Source organism: Sciurus carolinensis, chromosome 3, assembly GCF_902686445.1.
Source record: "Sciurus carolinensis chromosome 3, mSciCar1.2, whole genome shotgun sequence".
NCBI classification, from domain to species: domain Eukaryota; kingdom Metazoa; phylum Chordata; class Mammalia; order Rodentia; family Sciuridae; genus Sciurus; species Sciurus carolinensis.
In genome coordinates, this window is record NC_062215.1 from 159,582,003 (window position 1) to 159,598,372 (window position 16,370).

At 36.3% G+C, this 16,370-nt stretch overlaps 1 protein-coding gene across 1 annotated transcript in view; it reads left to right on the forward strand.

Annotated features, from left to right (window-relative positions):
* Positions 1-447: 447 nt before the first annotated feature.
* The window catches only part of Spag16 (sperm associated antigen 16), a 1,066,789-nt gene continuing 1,050,866 nt past the window's right edge, over positions 448-16,370 (forward strand). Inside the window, exons 1-2 of the mRNA XM_047546617.1 lie at positions 448-609; positions 15,751-15,797. Coding sequence (XP_047402573.1) covers positions 483-609; positions 15,751-15,797 — 174 coding nt within the window. The 5' untranslated portion in view covers positions 448-482. The remainder of the gene's footprint in view (positions 610-15,750; positions 15,798-16,370) is intronic.

The window sequence follows — 16,370 nt, forward strand, 5'->3', positions numbered from 1 at the left end:
GCTGAGCGTCTGAGTACCGTCTGGTCGTTCTCCTGGGTTAACTTCTCAATTATGATTTCTAAAATTTTATTTTTTTCTTCCAGGCATTGAGCAAATTGGGCTCTACAAACATCTAAAATTCGGGGACTAATAATGGGCACAGAAGAGCCAAAAGAAAGGCAATTTAGAGAAGAAAACGGAGAAGGAAATGATAGGGTCAAAGCGAAAGAAAAGAAGTAATCCCAGCCGACTGTTTCCAGCCCCTTGTCCACTCCGGCAGCCGCTCCCTGGGTTCTGTGGTAACTACGCAACGGCGTTACCTTAGTAACCAAGGAAGCGCACCCGCAAGGTCTGCTCTCCCGTGCGCCGGACTGGCCCCCGGGAGATGCCGGAGTGCTGCGATCTCGCGAGAGCTGCGTGGGGCAGTCGGAAAGCGTCCTCTCACGCAGTTGCCCTTAGGGACGACGGTGGGCCCGCCAGGGGCGGGGCCCGGAGCGCCGCAGATGGCAGCTCAGCCAGGCGCGCCCGACTCCTGTCTGCGGGACCTGGAGGAAGCGTTGGGCATGGGTTTGAGTGCAGACGGGGACGCGGGGGACGCGGTGGCCGCCGAGGGCGCCTACTACTTGGAGCGTATCCTTCCCATGTAGGCGTGGCCCTCAGGGCGTGGCCGCGGGGACGGGTGTTGAGGGTGAGGGGGCGTCTGTGGAGGCTGGGACCACCCCGCCGGCCCGGAGTTTGTTGGACCTCAAGGTGGAGTCCCCTAATAGCCATTCACTGAATTTCTCCTTTTAGGAGTGTAGGTACCTCTGTTCTTAGAAGAAGAGTTGGGAGGCCTCCCAGGACCTCGTACTTAGTAACCACTCCATACATTTTGGACAGAGGGTTGCTTTTTATGTTCAAGTGCCACAACCCACCTTTCACTTAATGGGTTCCCTAAGTAAATCCTTAAGCTTTCAGATAACAGTCACAATAAATTCATTTGGGAAGTGTTGAGACTAGGGAAAGACTTCTGTCCTTGGGCTCTAAAGAGGTGAAGCTCAGGCTCCCTCACCCGTGATCCTGTTGGTGGTCCAATTGTCTGGGCTTAGTGATTTGTCTTCTCAGCATCACCTTCCTGAGATAATTTTTGGCCTAATAATAATAATAATACTAATAATAGCAGCTCTTTTCCTCTGCAACCAAATGACCTGAAAGAAAGTAAATATTGATGATTGGTAATCAATGGAAGTACTAGAAAAACTGAATAACCATATATGGATAATTAGGTTCACTCTTTACTTTTAAGCCTTTAGAGTTCCTCTCCTCTAGGTCCATAGGTTAATGGTACTGAAAAGAAGTGGAGAGTTTGTGAGAAAAAGACATATAACTCCTTTCTTTAGGCGGATAAGAGAGAGATGGTTATCTAATCAGCTCCTAAAGATATCAAACTCCAAAATCTCCCCCCCCCCCTTTTTTTTTTGGTCCAACTATAATCCCCCTGCTTTAATTCAAGATTTTAGAGATCCAGCAGTGATTTGTTTTGTTAACTTGGAAAATTAACCTGTCCTAACTCAGGCTCAGTACACATCCACACTTTTAGGAAGCTATGAAGGATTTAGTGGCAAGACTACAGAAAGTATGTCTTTTTATTGGATGGAAAAATGGTTTTTACAGGAATATAAGTTTGAATAGTTTGAAATCAGTTGGAAGGAAAGATATGTGTCACAAAATACTGTTTTCATAGTCCTAACAGTCTGTCTTTTCCAGTAATACTCCTTTCAAATTAAAAATGATTCAGTTATTCTTTTTGAACTTATCTGTGTCAAGTATAGTTTTCCAGTGTCCTTACTAGAACAACAACCAAGCATCTTGTTATATTTTTCTGCAGTAAAAATGATTTCTGTAAATATAGTTCAGTTTTTAACATGAGTAACACAGTAAGATAACTTTTTGCAGATATCTTTGTAAAATAGGATTCCAACATAATGAAATGTTTAACAATGAAAATCCGATTTACTTAATTTGCAGGGAGATCACTGAGTCAGTTGCCAACATTTAGCAGTTTGCATACCTTGTCTTCTTCAAATAATCTCATTAACAGATAAATATAAATAACTCTAACTTCAGAATTCTATTGTCCAATTTGTGAATTATCTAGCTCTTTTGCTTTTCTTCCATCTCTCTTTGGTTGACTGATTACTATTTTGTGTTTCAACCAAAAGGCAGTCAGGGGATAGCAAAGTTAAACATTTAAGCAGTCAGCTTTGCTCTATTCAATGTTCAGGGAAGAGGTTTAGTCATGGGAGAGGCTTGAACTCTTAGTTAAAATGAAATTTGAAGATTACTTGCGAATGCCAATTATCCTTGTATCCCTGGGCTCTCTTCACATGCATAATTAAGAGTTGACTGTATAATGTTATTTGACATTGTTTCTTAAGGCAATTATGATAGTTACCGAAGTGAGACTTTCTTGGGTTTAAAGTCTTTAGCTCTCAGGTAATTTAATTGAGCTACTTCAGCAGATAAATAAAAGTTATAACACATTCAGATAAATCAGAAATGTGATGCCCTCTAATTTGCACATATACTTAATCACCTAACTTACTGCATTTGGCCCTGGTCTTCCCTTATTTATGACCGAACAGATGCTCCTAGTATAGACAGTGAGCTGTCAATACTGAGTAAGGAAATATAGAAAATACAGCCCTTTTCTGTAACCTCTTAGCTCTATCAGTGCCACCTGTTTCTTTTCTGAAGAGCTTCACAGTATCGCTATGTTTTAAACTTCAATAAGGTCATATAGAAACATAAGTGACACAGTTCTCATACAAGCTATCACTAGAGCTTTAAGAAATCTAGTTATGAAGTACATGAATCCTCTGTAGAACCCTTAATTGTGAAAATCTTTGCAGCATTATAAAATATGAGACCATATTTTAACTACATGAAATGGAGGACTAAGTAGGTGTATCTAGAACTTGGAAAGAAGGTTGGTTGTATTTTGTGAATGAGTTATCTATTAGAAATCAACACAAGTTGACTGAGTTTAAAAAAGTTTTTTTTTTTAGTCATAGATGGACCCAATACCTTTATTTTTTTATTTTTATGTGGTGCTGAGAAGGGAACCCAGTGCTTCACATGTGCTAGGCAGGCGCTCTGCCAGTGAGCCAGAACCCCAGCCTTTGGATAAATTTTTTGATTGTAGTAGTGTCTAGGGGCTGCTTGATAAAATGTGGCTCTGGCCTTTTGGGAGTGCCCAGTTCCATTTGACTGATGCAAGCTAGAATGAATTTGTACTAAGTAAGCTAAAGGTTAATTGGTTTTCTTGTTACTTGTCTAAAGAAAGACCTTGTTCAAGGAAGAGTAATGGAATGCATAGGTAGGCCCTAGAGAAAGAGGAGTTGAAGCATTTGTTACCTGTCTCCCTTTATGTATGCTTCTCCTCTAATTAGCTTTTGATTATTTCATCCTTCTATACCTACTACTAAGAATATGGTTTCTTAGACTATGAATATGAGTTTGTTGGCCATTGAAAAAGGTTACCTCCACCCCTAGCAGCAATATCTCAAGTGAGGTTAAGCCAGTCTTTTGAGGCTAATCATCTATGAATGTGGTCCTAAAGTCAACTGTTTCTGAAATTGCAAAATTAAGGATTTCAGACCCTGAAGTAGGAGATAATACTTGGATGATGTCCCATATAGGATGACTTTTTGTCTTAAGTGAAATCTCTAACTATTCTTTCACTGAAATAATGTTCACTGATAACTTCAATTGAACTTTTGTCATTTTTGCTTTTTATTATTTATTGTTTTTGGTATTTATTTTTGCAAAAGTAAGCATAATTGTAAATGAGTAAGTGAAGGGAATTAGAAACCTGGATGTATAGATTTCCCTCTCTCCTTTCCTTCATCATACCCTTAGATGAATCATTCCCTTTGGAAACCTCATTTTCTTCTATAAAATGAAATTTCTCTGAAATGTTTATATTATTAAGCAAAAAGACATTTGTAAAATAATCATTATGTACTCAGTGTATTTATCATCATCATTGGAAAACCTAATTTGTCCATGGGTGGTTAGATATTATAATATATGTATGCTACATACATTCAAATAAGGATAAATAACTGAAATGTAGAAGTAGATCAAGAACGATGTTACTAAATCCAGAATTTAGTTGCTAAATTTTACCTGTGTGAAAGTTGTATGCTGGGAGTGGTGGCTCATTCCTGTGATCCCAGGGCTCAGAAGGCTTAGGCAGGAGGAGGCACGGTCAAAGCCAATCTCATCTATTTAGCTAGGCCCTGAGCAACTTAGTGGGATCCTGTTTCAAAATAAAGAATTAAAAAAAAAAAAAGGGCTGGATCTGTGGCTCAGTAGTTAAGTGCCTCTGGGTTCAATCTCTGGTACAAAAAAAAGAAAAAAAGTAAGCTCTAGGTTATTTAGACAGAAGAAATTGTGTTTTGTTCTATGTCCTCTAATCTAGGGAAACTTTAATGTGTATATGAATCACCCATGGATCGTTAAATGAAGATTCCAATATAGTAAAACCTGGTGAGGACTGAAATTCTGAAGTGCTAACAAGCTCCCAGGTGATGCTGGTATTGCTTTTCTAAGGATTATAATTGCAGTAGCAAGCTTGTGGACAAATATCTTGATATTTAGCCTTTATATTTTCAGATAGAAGTATAACATGTAGAGCCTATTTATTTGGATATTCTGATTTAGAAGTTGGAAAGGCATCATCACCCACTAGGAGAACTATGAGTCTTGTATGTGGAAAAATATGCAAAACATATTTTCTGGCTTCTGAGACAGATGTGTGATAACTGTCTAGGGCAGGAATGGCCCGTGTATTTCTACTCTTTCCAATTCTGTTGACTTGGTAGTGACTCCATGGTATGTGACATTAATAAGAATTCTTAGACCTCAGGAAAACGTGGTGTAGACTACAGGGAGCTAAAACCAATGGGCAGTGTGACAGCTAGCATGCCAGTTATTTGCCCTCTTTAATCTGTATTATTCAGCTGCCTTTTTACTGACATTCCTGAGAAAGGGAAGATGAGTGTGATGCTTGCTATTTATAATCCATTTGTAACTGAGCAAGTAAGATGTTGATTATGGACAATTTGGGTTAGATTTCAGATTGCTTCTGTGTACATTGGGTCTGAGGTGATAGCAAAGATTACGAAGCAATTTTTGTCTACAGTAGTGTTGGGAAATCATGTGAAATATAATTAGCTGTATTTTTACTGTAGTCCTTTATAAAGATGTTGCTATTGGCCATGATCACCATCTGTAAATGAGGCAATAGAAAAGACTTACATGTAAGGAACTTTTGTATGTTGCTCACTTCTAAAAACTGTTAATTGGTTTCTGACTGTGGTCCATTTGCAGAAGAACTTTCTTTGTGCTTCCTTCATACCAACTCTGACCTCAAGCTCTGCTCCATTGGATTGCATTCCAGCAGAAATGCTTCTCTGAGGTAGCCTCAAAGTTGTGCCTTCTATATAGTACCCTGGTTGGTTTGGGGTGGCCTGGCAATTTCAGTGTAGCTGTTACGTGGGTCTCTTTTCTGATAGGATTCTCAGTGTCAGGATCCATTGTAGATTCTGCTACTGCAGAAACTTTTAGTTTATCTGTGGTGACCAAATACCCTGGAAATGATTATATTAGACAAACTCACAAGTCCTCCTAAATTCCTTTTGAACAAGTGGAGATGGGAGCCTCAAGCTATGTCTAGGCTGTGACTGGGATATAGAAGAAGCTGACCTGGAAGTAGGTGGTGCTATGGACTGTGGCTTCAGAGCAAGACCAGTCAGATCTGGGGACAACAAACAAAGTAGTACAAAATGAATTTTAGAAGTAGAGTTCAGCTGTTTTCTTTGAAGGAATACTAGGCAGAAGGGAGTTTTATAAGGGTTCAGAGCCAGCTTGGCATTTTGAAACTGATTGTGAGCCAGAATGCTAGCTTATTATTCCAGTGAAAAAATAACTCTGCATGAGAACTGTGGCCAGCTTGATTGTATGGATGTTTTCTGGAGTTCAGAATCACCTAAGAGATTAAATTACAGATGAGAAAGTTGCTCAGTAAAAGTAGAACCAGAATAAAGGGTTTTTTCTTTTAGACAATTCTTGATGAATTGCCCTTTTTCACTCTGGGAAGATTGCTGTTCAAAGGAGTACTTTACAAACTTTTTCACACATGGTGCCCTAACAGACTTCACTTTACTGTCTTTCAGGCTGTCCTGAGAGCCAAGGGGATCAATATCTGTACAATATAGTGTTTTCTTTATGAGAACTCAAGAGTGTAATTTCTCTGAGGCATTGGAACCAGAAAATGTTGTATATCTGCTGAGAAACTCATCTTTTTTCATTGGGTGGATACTGTATTGATATCTGATTATAGTGCCATCTTTACCCAGACTGATGGGAGTCTTGGAGTCAAATCTGTGGCTTAGCATGAGACCCATGACATGGGCTACATATTTTCATTTGTCTTACTTCTATTATTTCCTTTCTCCTCTTAAGTTCCACATTCATTTAAAAAATATTTCTTAGGACATGCAGATTTGTAAACTGCCACTTTAGAATTAGTTTGTGTGTTTGTCCCTGTGTTGCTAGCTAGCCAGATAGACAGATATATACAAACATATGTGCCAAAGCATATTTGTTTCTTCAATAACATTGCAATATGACATTTAAACTAAATTGCTTCTGAGATGATTTTCTGTACAAATCATATGGACACTTAGAAATATCAATCAAAGAGGATACCTCTTCCTGTTTTCAGTGTTTTGTCCTTTGCTTAACTTTTTGTCTCATTAATCTCTTGACCTTGGTTATATTAATCTTTGTGTCTCTACCCTATAGATATTTTATTCTTCTCCTCGGGTCTTCACATTGAGCCATTTAAGTGATTTTGAGTTAACTGTTGGTTACATACTACTTGAGATTTTGGGAAAAAATATGTGATGTGAGCTCATTACTTAGGATATTGATTAAAAATTGCACAGTGCTGTTTTGTCACTGTAGAGACAGTATGGTATTATAGAAAATTCATGTTGTTTATGTTCAGGAAACTTGTTTCTGTCATTCTTAGCTGTGTGAGCTTGGTTAAATCTCTTAAGTTTCCTGATTCAGTTTCTTCATTTTCAGCTTAGAGATGACAATGTATGTTCCATTTGATCTCATAGGTTTATGTGAAATTAAATATGGTTATGATCCATGTGAAAATAAAATAGTTGTTTTCCTCATAATATTTTCTTGATTGTGAGGAAACAGTATATTATTAGTGATTTAAAGCCAACACATGGAATGTTTGCTGGATAGGAGTTACAGGGGTTTGGAATTTCCAGTGCTTTGAGAATAAATCATTTTCTCCTTTCTATATAGCTGTGTTCAGCAACCTATGATGTGGCATCTCTTCCTCATATAATCTAGTCTATGGTTGACTAGATTACAATTTTAGTCTGTTCAGGTGATTTTGGAATAGTTACTTCTTTTTCACATTTCCTATGGTATGAATATGAAGGATGGCATTGCTTTTCTGGAGACTTACAAAGAACTGCTTATAAAGTCACTTTCTAGTAGCTTTCAAAAGGGGGCATCCTTTTCCATAGTAAAGAGACTAATTTCCTGTAACTGAACTTTAGGAAATCTTATCACATTAAGTAAAATTATATCAGAAAAATAAATGTAGAACTGGAGGGAAATTTAAGATATCTTTTCCTTACCTGATCATCTTAATCTTAACCTATGGGAGAAGTGGGGCAGGGACACTTATGAGATTTCTCCACAGATTTGTCTTTACAGAATAAGGAAAATAGTAGTAGCAAATAGTTGGATAGCATCTTCTATAAACTTGATACCATTCTAAATGCTTTCCATGTATATTTAAATCTTTTTCTTAAAGAAGATTTTTTAAAGTATTTTTTTAGTTGTCAATGGACCTTTATTTAATTTTTTAATTTATGTGTGGTTCTGAGGATTGAACCTAGGGCCTCACACATACCAGGCAAGTACTCTATCACTGAGCCACAACCCCAGCCCCTCTTTTAAATCTCTTAAAACCCCATAGGGCAATATGGTAGTTAGCCAGCTTCTAAAGTGATGCTCAGTACCTCTCCACCTCTTGGTATTCATGCTCTTGTACAGTCCTCCCACAGTGAATAGTGTTGACCTGTGTAACTGATAGGATATTGAAAAAATAATGAGGTGTGATTTCTGAACCTTTGTCATAAAAGATATTGTGACTTCCACCCCTTGGACTGCTAATTCTAGGAGTAGCCAGCTACTATCTTGAAGATGCTCAAGCAGCCTTTTGAGAGACTGACATGGAGAAGAATTGAGGTCTTCATCCAACAGCTACTACAGTTTCAGTGAGCCATCTTGGAAGTGGATCCTGCTGACTTTCAGCTTTCAGATGGCTTCTATCTGCTGCCATCTTGACAGTGATCTATGAGAGACTGCCAAAACAGAATTTTCCAGCTAATTGACTAGAGAATTCTTGACCCACAGAAACTCTGAGATAATAAATGGTGTTGTTCCCTTTTAAAAGTTTTATTGAAATGTGATTGACAAAATTTATATATTCAAAGTGTACAATGTGGCATTTTAATGCACATTATCTAGTGATTATTAGTGTGCAGTGATTTTCACAATCAAGCTAATTAATGTTTCTGTCTCATATAGTTTTTTTGTTTTTGTTTTTTGTTTTGTGGTAAAGATACTTAAAATCTACTCTCTGCACATTTCAAGTACATAACACATCAACTATAATCACCAAGCTGTAGATTGTCTCTAGAACTTATTAATCTTATGACTATGAGTTTCTGTTCTTTGACCAACATCTCTGATTTCTTCTACTTCCAATTCTTGTTAACAACCCTCTATTGTCTATTTCTGTGAGTTGGATAGTTTTTTAGATTCTACACTTAGGGGATATTATGCAGTTTATTTTTCTGTGTCTGATTTATTTCCCTTAACATAATGGCCCCTAGGTTCATCTACACTGGGAGAATGATAGTATTTGCTTATTGATCTTCCAGGCCTTAAGTTTTAGGCAGTTTGTTATGTAGTAATTAATAGCAAAGAGATTTTGGTACCTTGAGTGGGGTGCTAACATAAGAAGTATTTTAAAGTAACAGAGTGTCTTTGGAACTGGGGATTGGCAGATGTTAGAAATACTTTAAATTAGACATTAGTGACAGCTAAAATACATTGAATGTTTTGCTACTAGAAACCTGGTGTTCTCTGAGGAGGCTGCTGGCAAGAGATTATAGGAGAATGAGGCAAATGCCGTTGGAATAGATAACTTACACAAGTAGGCACTTCACTTCATGTAGTATTAAATATGGATGGATTTAAGTTACAGGATACTTACTCTATAACCAGTTTTTTTTCGAATCTTATTATTTTTCACCACACCATTGGGAGAGACACTCATGTTTGTAAAATACATTTTTTTTGACAGATATCTCGTATCTGAAGATTGGTCCTATTGGAACTAGACTTAAGTGTCTCCAGTAAGTGATAGAGATAGGGCAGAGGTATATTGTGATTACTTATGATACAGCTGAGAAAGGAATGCATTTGGAGGTTTAGAACTCTGTCAAAGATAATTGGCAAACAGTTCAAGTATTTATACAGCGCAGCAATCCCTTGCAGAGTATGGAGAGGCAGTACAACATTGTGAAACCTGAACAACTTTTTTTTTTAAAAAATTGTTCTTTTTGGATATACATGACAGTATAGTTTGACGTACATACATGGAGTGTAACTTCCCATTCTTGTGGTTGTATATGATGTGGAGTTAACGCTGGCTGTATATGCATATATAAATATAGGAAAAGTTATGTCTGATTTATTCTTCTGTCTTTCCTATTCCCATCTCCCCTCTTTTCCCTTCATTCCCTATTGTCTAATCCAGTGAACTTCTACTCTTCCATCCCCCATAACTTATTGTGGGATATCAGAGAGAACACTTGGCCTTTGTTCTTTTGAAGATCAGCTTATTGCACTTAGCAAGATAGGCTCCAGTTTCATCCATTTACTGGCAAATGATATAATTTCATTCTTTTTTATGACTGAGTAATATTCCATTGTGTATATATACCACATTTTCTTTATCCATCTCTTGAAGGGCACCTAGATTGGTTCCATAGCTTAGCTCTTATGAATTGAGCTGCTATAAATAGTGATGTGGCCCCATCACTGTAGTATGCCGATTTTAAGTTCTTTGGGTATGTGCTAAGGAGTGGGATAACTGAGTCAAATGATGGTTCTATTCTAAGTTTTCTGAGCAGTCTTCATACTACCTTCCAGAGTGGTTGCACCAATTTGCAGTCCAACCAGCAATGTATGAGTGTACCTTTTTCTCCACATCCTTGCCAACATTTATTGTTACTTGTATTCTTGATAATTGCCATTCTGACTAGAGTGAGATGAAATTTCAGAGTAGTTTTAATTTGCATTTCTCTAATTGCTAGAGATGTTGAACATTTTTTCTCATATTTGTTGACCATTCGTATTTCATTTGTAAAGTGCCTATTCAGTTCCTTTGTTCATTTATTGATTGGGTTATTCATTTTTTTGGTGTTTTTTGAGTTCTTTATATATATCCTGGAGAATAATGTTTTATCTGAGGTGCAGGGTGGCAAAGATTTTCTTCCATTCTGTAGGCTCTCTGTTCATCTTCTTGATTGTTTCCTTTGTTATGAAGAAGCTTTTTAGTTTGATTCCATCCATTCATTGATTTTTTCTTTAATTACTTAATTATGTATTTATTTTTTACACACTGCATTTTGATTCATTGTACACAAATGGGGTACATCATTTTGTTTCTGTGATTGTACACAATGTATACTCATACCATTCGTGTAATCATACATGTACATAGGGTAATGATGTCTGTCTCATTCCACCATTTTTCTAAACCCCAACCCCTCCTCCCTCTCATTTCCCTCTACATAAAGTTCTTCCATTCTTCTCTCACCCACCACCCTCCCCCCCCATTATATATCATCATCCACTTATCAGGGAAAACATTTGGCCTTTGGTTTTTCTGGGATTGGCTTATTTTGCTTAGCATGATATTCTCCAACTCCATCCATTTACCTGCAAATGCCATAATATTATTATTTTTTATGGATGAATAATATTCCACAGTTTCTTTATCCATTCCTCTGTTGAAGGGCATCTAGGTTGGTTCCACAACCTAGCTGTTGTGAACTGAGCTGCTATAAACATTGTTGTGACTGCGTCACTATAGTATGCTAATTTTAGGTCCTTTGGGTATAGATCTAGAAGTGGGATAACTGGTTCAAAAGGTGGGTCCATTCCAAGTTTTCTGAGGATTCTCCACACTGCTTTCCAGAGTGGCTGCACCAATTTGCAACTCCACCAGCAATGTAGAAGTGTGCCTTTTTCCTCCACATCCACACCAACATCTATTATTGTTTGTGTTCTTGATAATAGCCATTCTAATTGGAGTAAGATGAAATCTTAGAGTTAATTTTCATTTGTCTAATTACTAGAGATGTTGAACACTTTTTCATATATTTATTAATCACCTGTGTGTTTTCTTCTCTAAAGTGTCTGCCCAGTTCCTTGACGCATTTTATTATTTATTATTTATTATTTTTTTGGTGCTGGGAATTGAATCCAGGGCCTTGGGCTTGCAAGGCAAGCACTCTACCAACTAAGCTATAACTCCAGCCCTTGGCCCATTTATTGATTGGGTTTTTTGTATTTTTGGTGTATAGTTTTGTTAGTTCTTTATGAATTTTGGAGATAAGTGCTCTATCTCAAGTGCATGTAGAAAAGATTTTTTTCCCATTCTATAAGCTCTCTTTTCTCATTACTAATTGCATACTTTGCTGAAAAAAAAGCCTTTTAGTTTGACTCCATCCCATTTATTGATTCCTGCTTTGATTTCTTGTGCTTTGGGAGTCTTGTTAAGGAAATCTGATCCTAAGCCAACATGATGAAGATTCTGACCTACTTTGTCTTCTCTTGGTGCAGGTTCTCTGGTCTAATTCCTAAGTCCTTGATCCATTTTGAGTTGAGTTTTGTGCAGGGTGAGAGACAGAGGTTTAATTTCATTTTACTGCATATGGATTTCCAGTTTTCCCAGCACCATTTGTTGAACAGGCTATCTTTTCTCCATTGTATATTTTTGGCTCCTTTGTCTAATATGAGGTGACTGTATTTATGTGGTTTTGTCTCTGTGTTTTCTGTTCTGTACCATTGTTGTACCTGTCTGTTTTGGTGCCAATAGCATGCCGTTTTTGTTACTATTGCTCTGTAGTGTAGTTTAAAATCTGGTATTGTGATACCTCTTGCTTCACTTTTCCTGCTCAGGACTGTTTTGGCTATTCCAGATCTCTTATTCTTCTAGATGAAGTTCATGATTGCTTTCTCTATTTCTATGAGGAATAATGTCATTGGGATTTTAATTGGAATTGCATTGAATCTGTATAGCGCCTTTGGTAGAATGACCATTTTGACAATATTAATTCTGCTTATTCAAGAAATGTTATGGGGCGCAACTTAAGAACAGACCCATCACCACTGAGAAGTCCAAATTTGAGAGTCTTTATTAAGCTGGCTGGCTGACTGTCTCACACAATGCCCCAAAAAATGGCTATTGGGAGAACAGCCCCGACCACAGGGTTGTAGGGGTTCTTATACCAAAAATTACATTAATCATAAGTGTCTGTTGCTATGATTCGAAATTACACATTAACATCATGAGATCATCGACAGAGGGGGAAGTGGGTCAAAATGACCCTTACCTAGGTACAAACTAAAGAATGGTTACTAACATCCACACAATCACTATTTACATGGTACTTTGTTTAGGAGCAATAGGAATCAAAAGAGAGCAATTCTTTACTACATAGGAGTTGCCATTGTATATTATTAAACATGTCATACCAAGTAACTGATGATGGGTACAGAGGTGGGGTGTTCCAATGGGGAGAAGCTTATTTCCTACATAACATGGAGTCTCAGAGCAAAATGGAGTCTGTTTAGTCATTTCTCCTAGAGTCTGCCCTAGAACATTCTCATGGAGCCAGATCTGTCAGCCCATCACGGAACATGGGAGAACTTTCCATCTTCTAAGGTTTTCTTCAGTTTCTTTCTTTAGTGTTCTATAGTTTTCTTTTACCCCTTTGGTTAGATTGATTTCCAAGTATTTTATTTTATTTTTTTTGAGGCTATTGTGAATGGAGTGGTTTTCCTAATTTCTCTTTCAGAGGATTCATCACTTATGAATAGAAATGCATTAGATTTATGCATATTGATTTTATATCCTTGTACTTCGGTGAATTCATTTATTAGTTCTAGAAGTTTTCTAGTGGAGTGTTTTGGCCTCTAAATATAGAATCATGTCATCAGCAAATAGTGACAGCTTGAGTTCTTTTCCTATTCATAGCCCTTTAATTTCTTTGGTCTAATTGCTCTGACTAATATTTTAAGGATGATGTTGAATAGTAGTTGTGAAAGAGGGCATCCCTGCCTTGTTCCAGGTTTTAGGGGGAATGCTTTCAGTTTTCTCCATTAAGAATGATGTTGGCCATGGGCTTAGCATTGTAGCCTTTACAATGTTGAGGTATGTTCCTACTATTCCTATATTTTCTAGTGCTTTATGCATGAAGGGGTGCTCAAATGCTTTCTCAGCATCTATTGAAATAATCATATGATACTTAACTTTAAGTCTATTGATGTGATGAATTACATTTATTTATTTATGGATGTTGAACCAACCTTGCATCCCTGGGATAAATCTTTTTAATATATTTTTAATGCGGTTTGCCAGTATTTTGTTAAGGATTTTTGCATCTGTGTTCATCAGGGATATTGGTCTAAAGTTTTCTTTCCTTGATGAGTCTTTGTCTGGTTTTGGTATCAGAGTGATACTAGAATCATAGAATGAGTTTGGAAGGTTTCCCTCCTTTTCTATTTCCTAGAATACCTTGAGGAGTATTGGTATTAGTTCTTCTTTAAAGGTCTTGTAGAATTTGACTGATGTTTCTTTCTTTTTTTTTTTTTTTTTTTTTTTGCGGTGCTGGGAATCGAACCCAGGGCCTTGTGCTTGCAAGGCAAGCACTCTACTGACTGAGCTATCTCCCCAGCCCTGGCTGATGTTTCTTGATTCTTGATTTTACTTCCTGTACTTTAGGAGTCTTGTTGAGGAATTTGGTTCCTAAGCCCACGTGTTGGAGAGTTGGGCCTACTTTTTCTTCTAGTAGGTACAGGGTCTCTGGTCTAATGCCTAGGTCCTTGATCTAGTTTGAATTGAGTTTTGTGCAGCATAAGAGATAGGGGTTGAGTTTCATTTTGCTACATATGGATTTCCAGTTTTCATAACACCATTTGTTGAAGAGACTATCTTTTCTTCTATTTGTTTATGGCACCTTTGTTTAGTATGAGATAACTGTATATATATATATGGGTTTATTTCTGTGTCTTCATGTCTATTTTGGTGCCAAAGCATGCCATTTTTGTTATTATAGCTCTGTAGTGTAATTTAAGATCTGGTATTGTGATGCTTACTGGTGAAGCCTAAACTTCTGAGTTTGATTCCCAATTCACTTGTGCCCTAGCTTGAAACCCCCTCTGATCCTGGATTTGTAAGATGGAGATAATAATAGTTCCAGCCTCATAGACAAGGTGAGGATAAAATGATTTAATACATGGAAAACCAGTAGAGCAGTGCCTGGCTTCTATTAAATACTGTGTAAATGTTATCTCTTATCTCTTCTTGTTACAAATAACAGAGGTGTCATATACCCCTTTAGCTAAGTATTAGAAAATAACAATTTTTTATAACCAGCAGCAAAATGAAAATAGTCTAATCTCATCTTTGATTTTCAAAACCATTTCTGTGCATGAAAGCGTTAAATTCATAACTTTTAAACTTGACATACTATGTTAGTATAATAATTTAAAAAATGTAAATCTACCAACTAAAACCAAAATCAGAACATAAAAACACTATGGTTGTATTATACTATTTATTTTAATGTAGAATATTATCTTGATGTTTTTGTTATTAAGGTTACAATTTTTGAAAGTCTTATGGCAGTGCTCTTAGAATTCTTTTTGTTAGAATCATTTCCATTGATAATTAACTGCTTAAGCATTTATGAAATATGAATTTTGATTGCCTTTATAGTTTATATTTGCTTAAAATTTAGGGAATCTTTCCTGTAAACTAAATTTAACTAAAAATTTGAGCCATGTAAGAAAAATAGAGATTTAGGCAAATTTTATTGAGGAAAACATATGAAAATATATTTTTCACTTTTATTTAAATATTGGTGTGACTTTTGTTTTTTTCAATCACAATATTTTATGCAAAATAAAGTGATGTTGTATTGTAAATAATTGATTCAGGAGCTCTGGAAAATTTGGTGTGGGTAAAGATAATTTTTTAAAATTTACTGTTTTCATATCTCTTTCTAATTTATATTGTCTTATTATACTTTGACTATTCTTGTAAAATATTTGGACTCAATTTGGAAATCATTAGATTGTAGTTGGACAGATATAAATGCAGTTTTCCATGAATTTGGGTTGTGTAAAAAAATAAACATACTAATTAAAATATTTTATATCTAAATTTGTAAGCTACATGGAAGAAAAACTTGTTTTGAAAATTACATTTATTTATAAACTTCCTGATGAGGTTTTTGATTCAATATTGTATTTTAAGTGAAATCAAATTTTAATATGATAGTATTATTCCATATTTTTTGAATTTAAACTTGACAAGATATTCAGAGGTTACCATAACTGAAGCGTCTGAAGATGATTATGAATATGAAGAGGTAATTTTTAAACTCTTAAGTATTTATTCCATAAATTGATTGCAGTCATTCTTATGATCTGTTTTATTTTCTGAAACATACAATCAGTTTCCCTTAAAGGACACTAGTTTTTAAACTGAAGTTACCTATTATCAGCTGGTTAAGAATGAGATGAGAAAATTTTAGTTAAACATTTAATTTGGCTAATATACATGACTCTTTTGGTTTTTCTATTAATTATTCTTCATATTCAGTTCCTTATCATTTGCCTTATGGATCTATACTATAGACTGTCAAATATTTCCCATCATCTATTCTATTATTGGTAGGAATTCCTATGCTCCACTATGGAGTTGGAGCTCAGGACTCATGCTTCCTTCCAGCTTAACTGTACTTCTGTAAAAGATGGTTCCTGTCTCAAAGCTTTCCTTTAATTAAGTGTTCCCAGGAGTCCTACCATTACTTCTGAGACTCAGAGAATAAAGTAACTTGTAGATGACAGAAGCTGTGAATGAAACTATATGAAAGCAAGCCTGGCAATATGTGACTGGATAAGCAATAGACAGATCAAACAGGGGAGACAGGCTTTTGTCA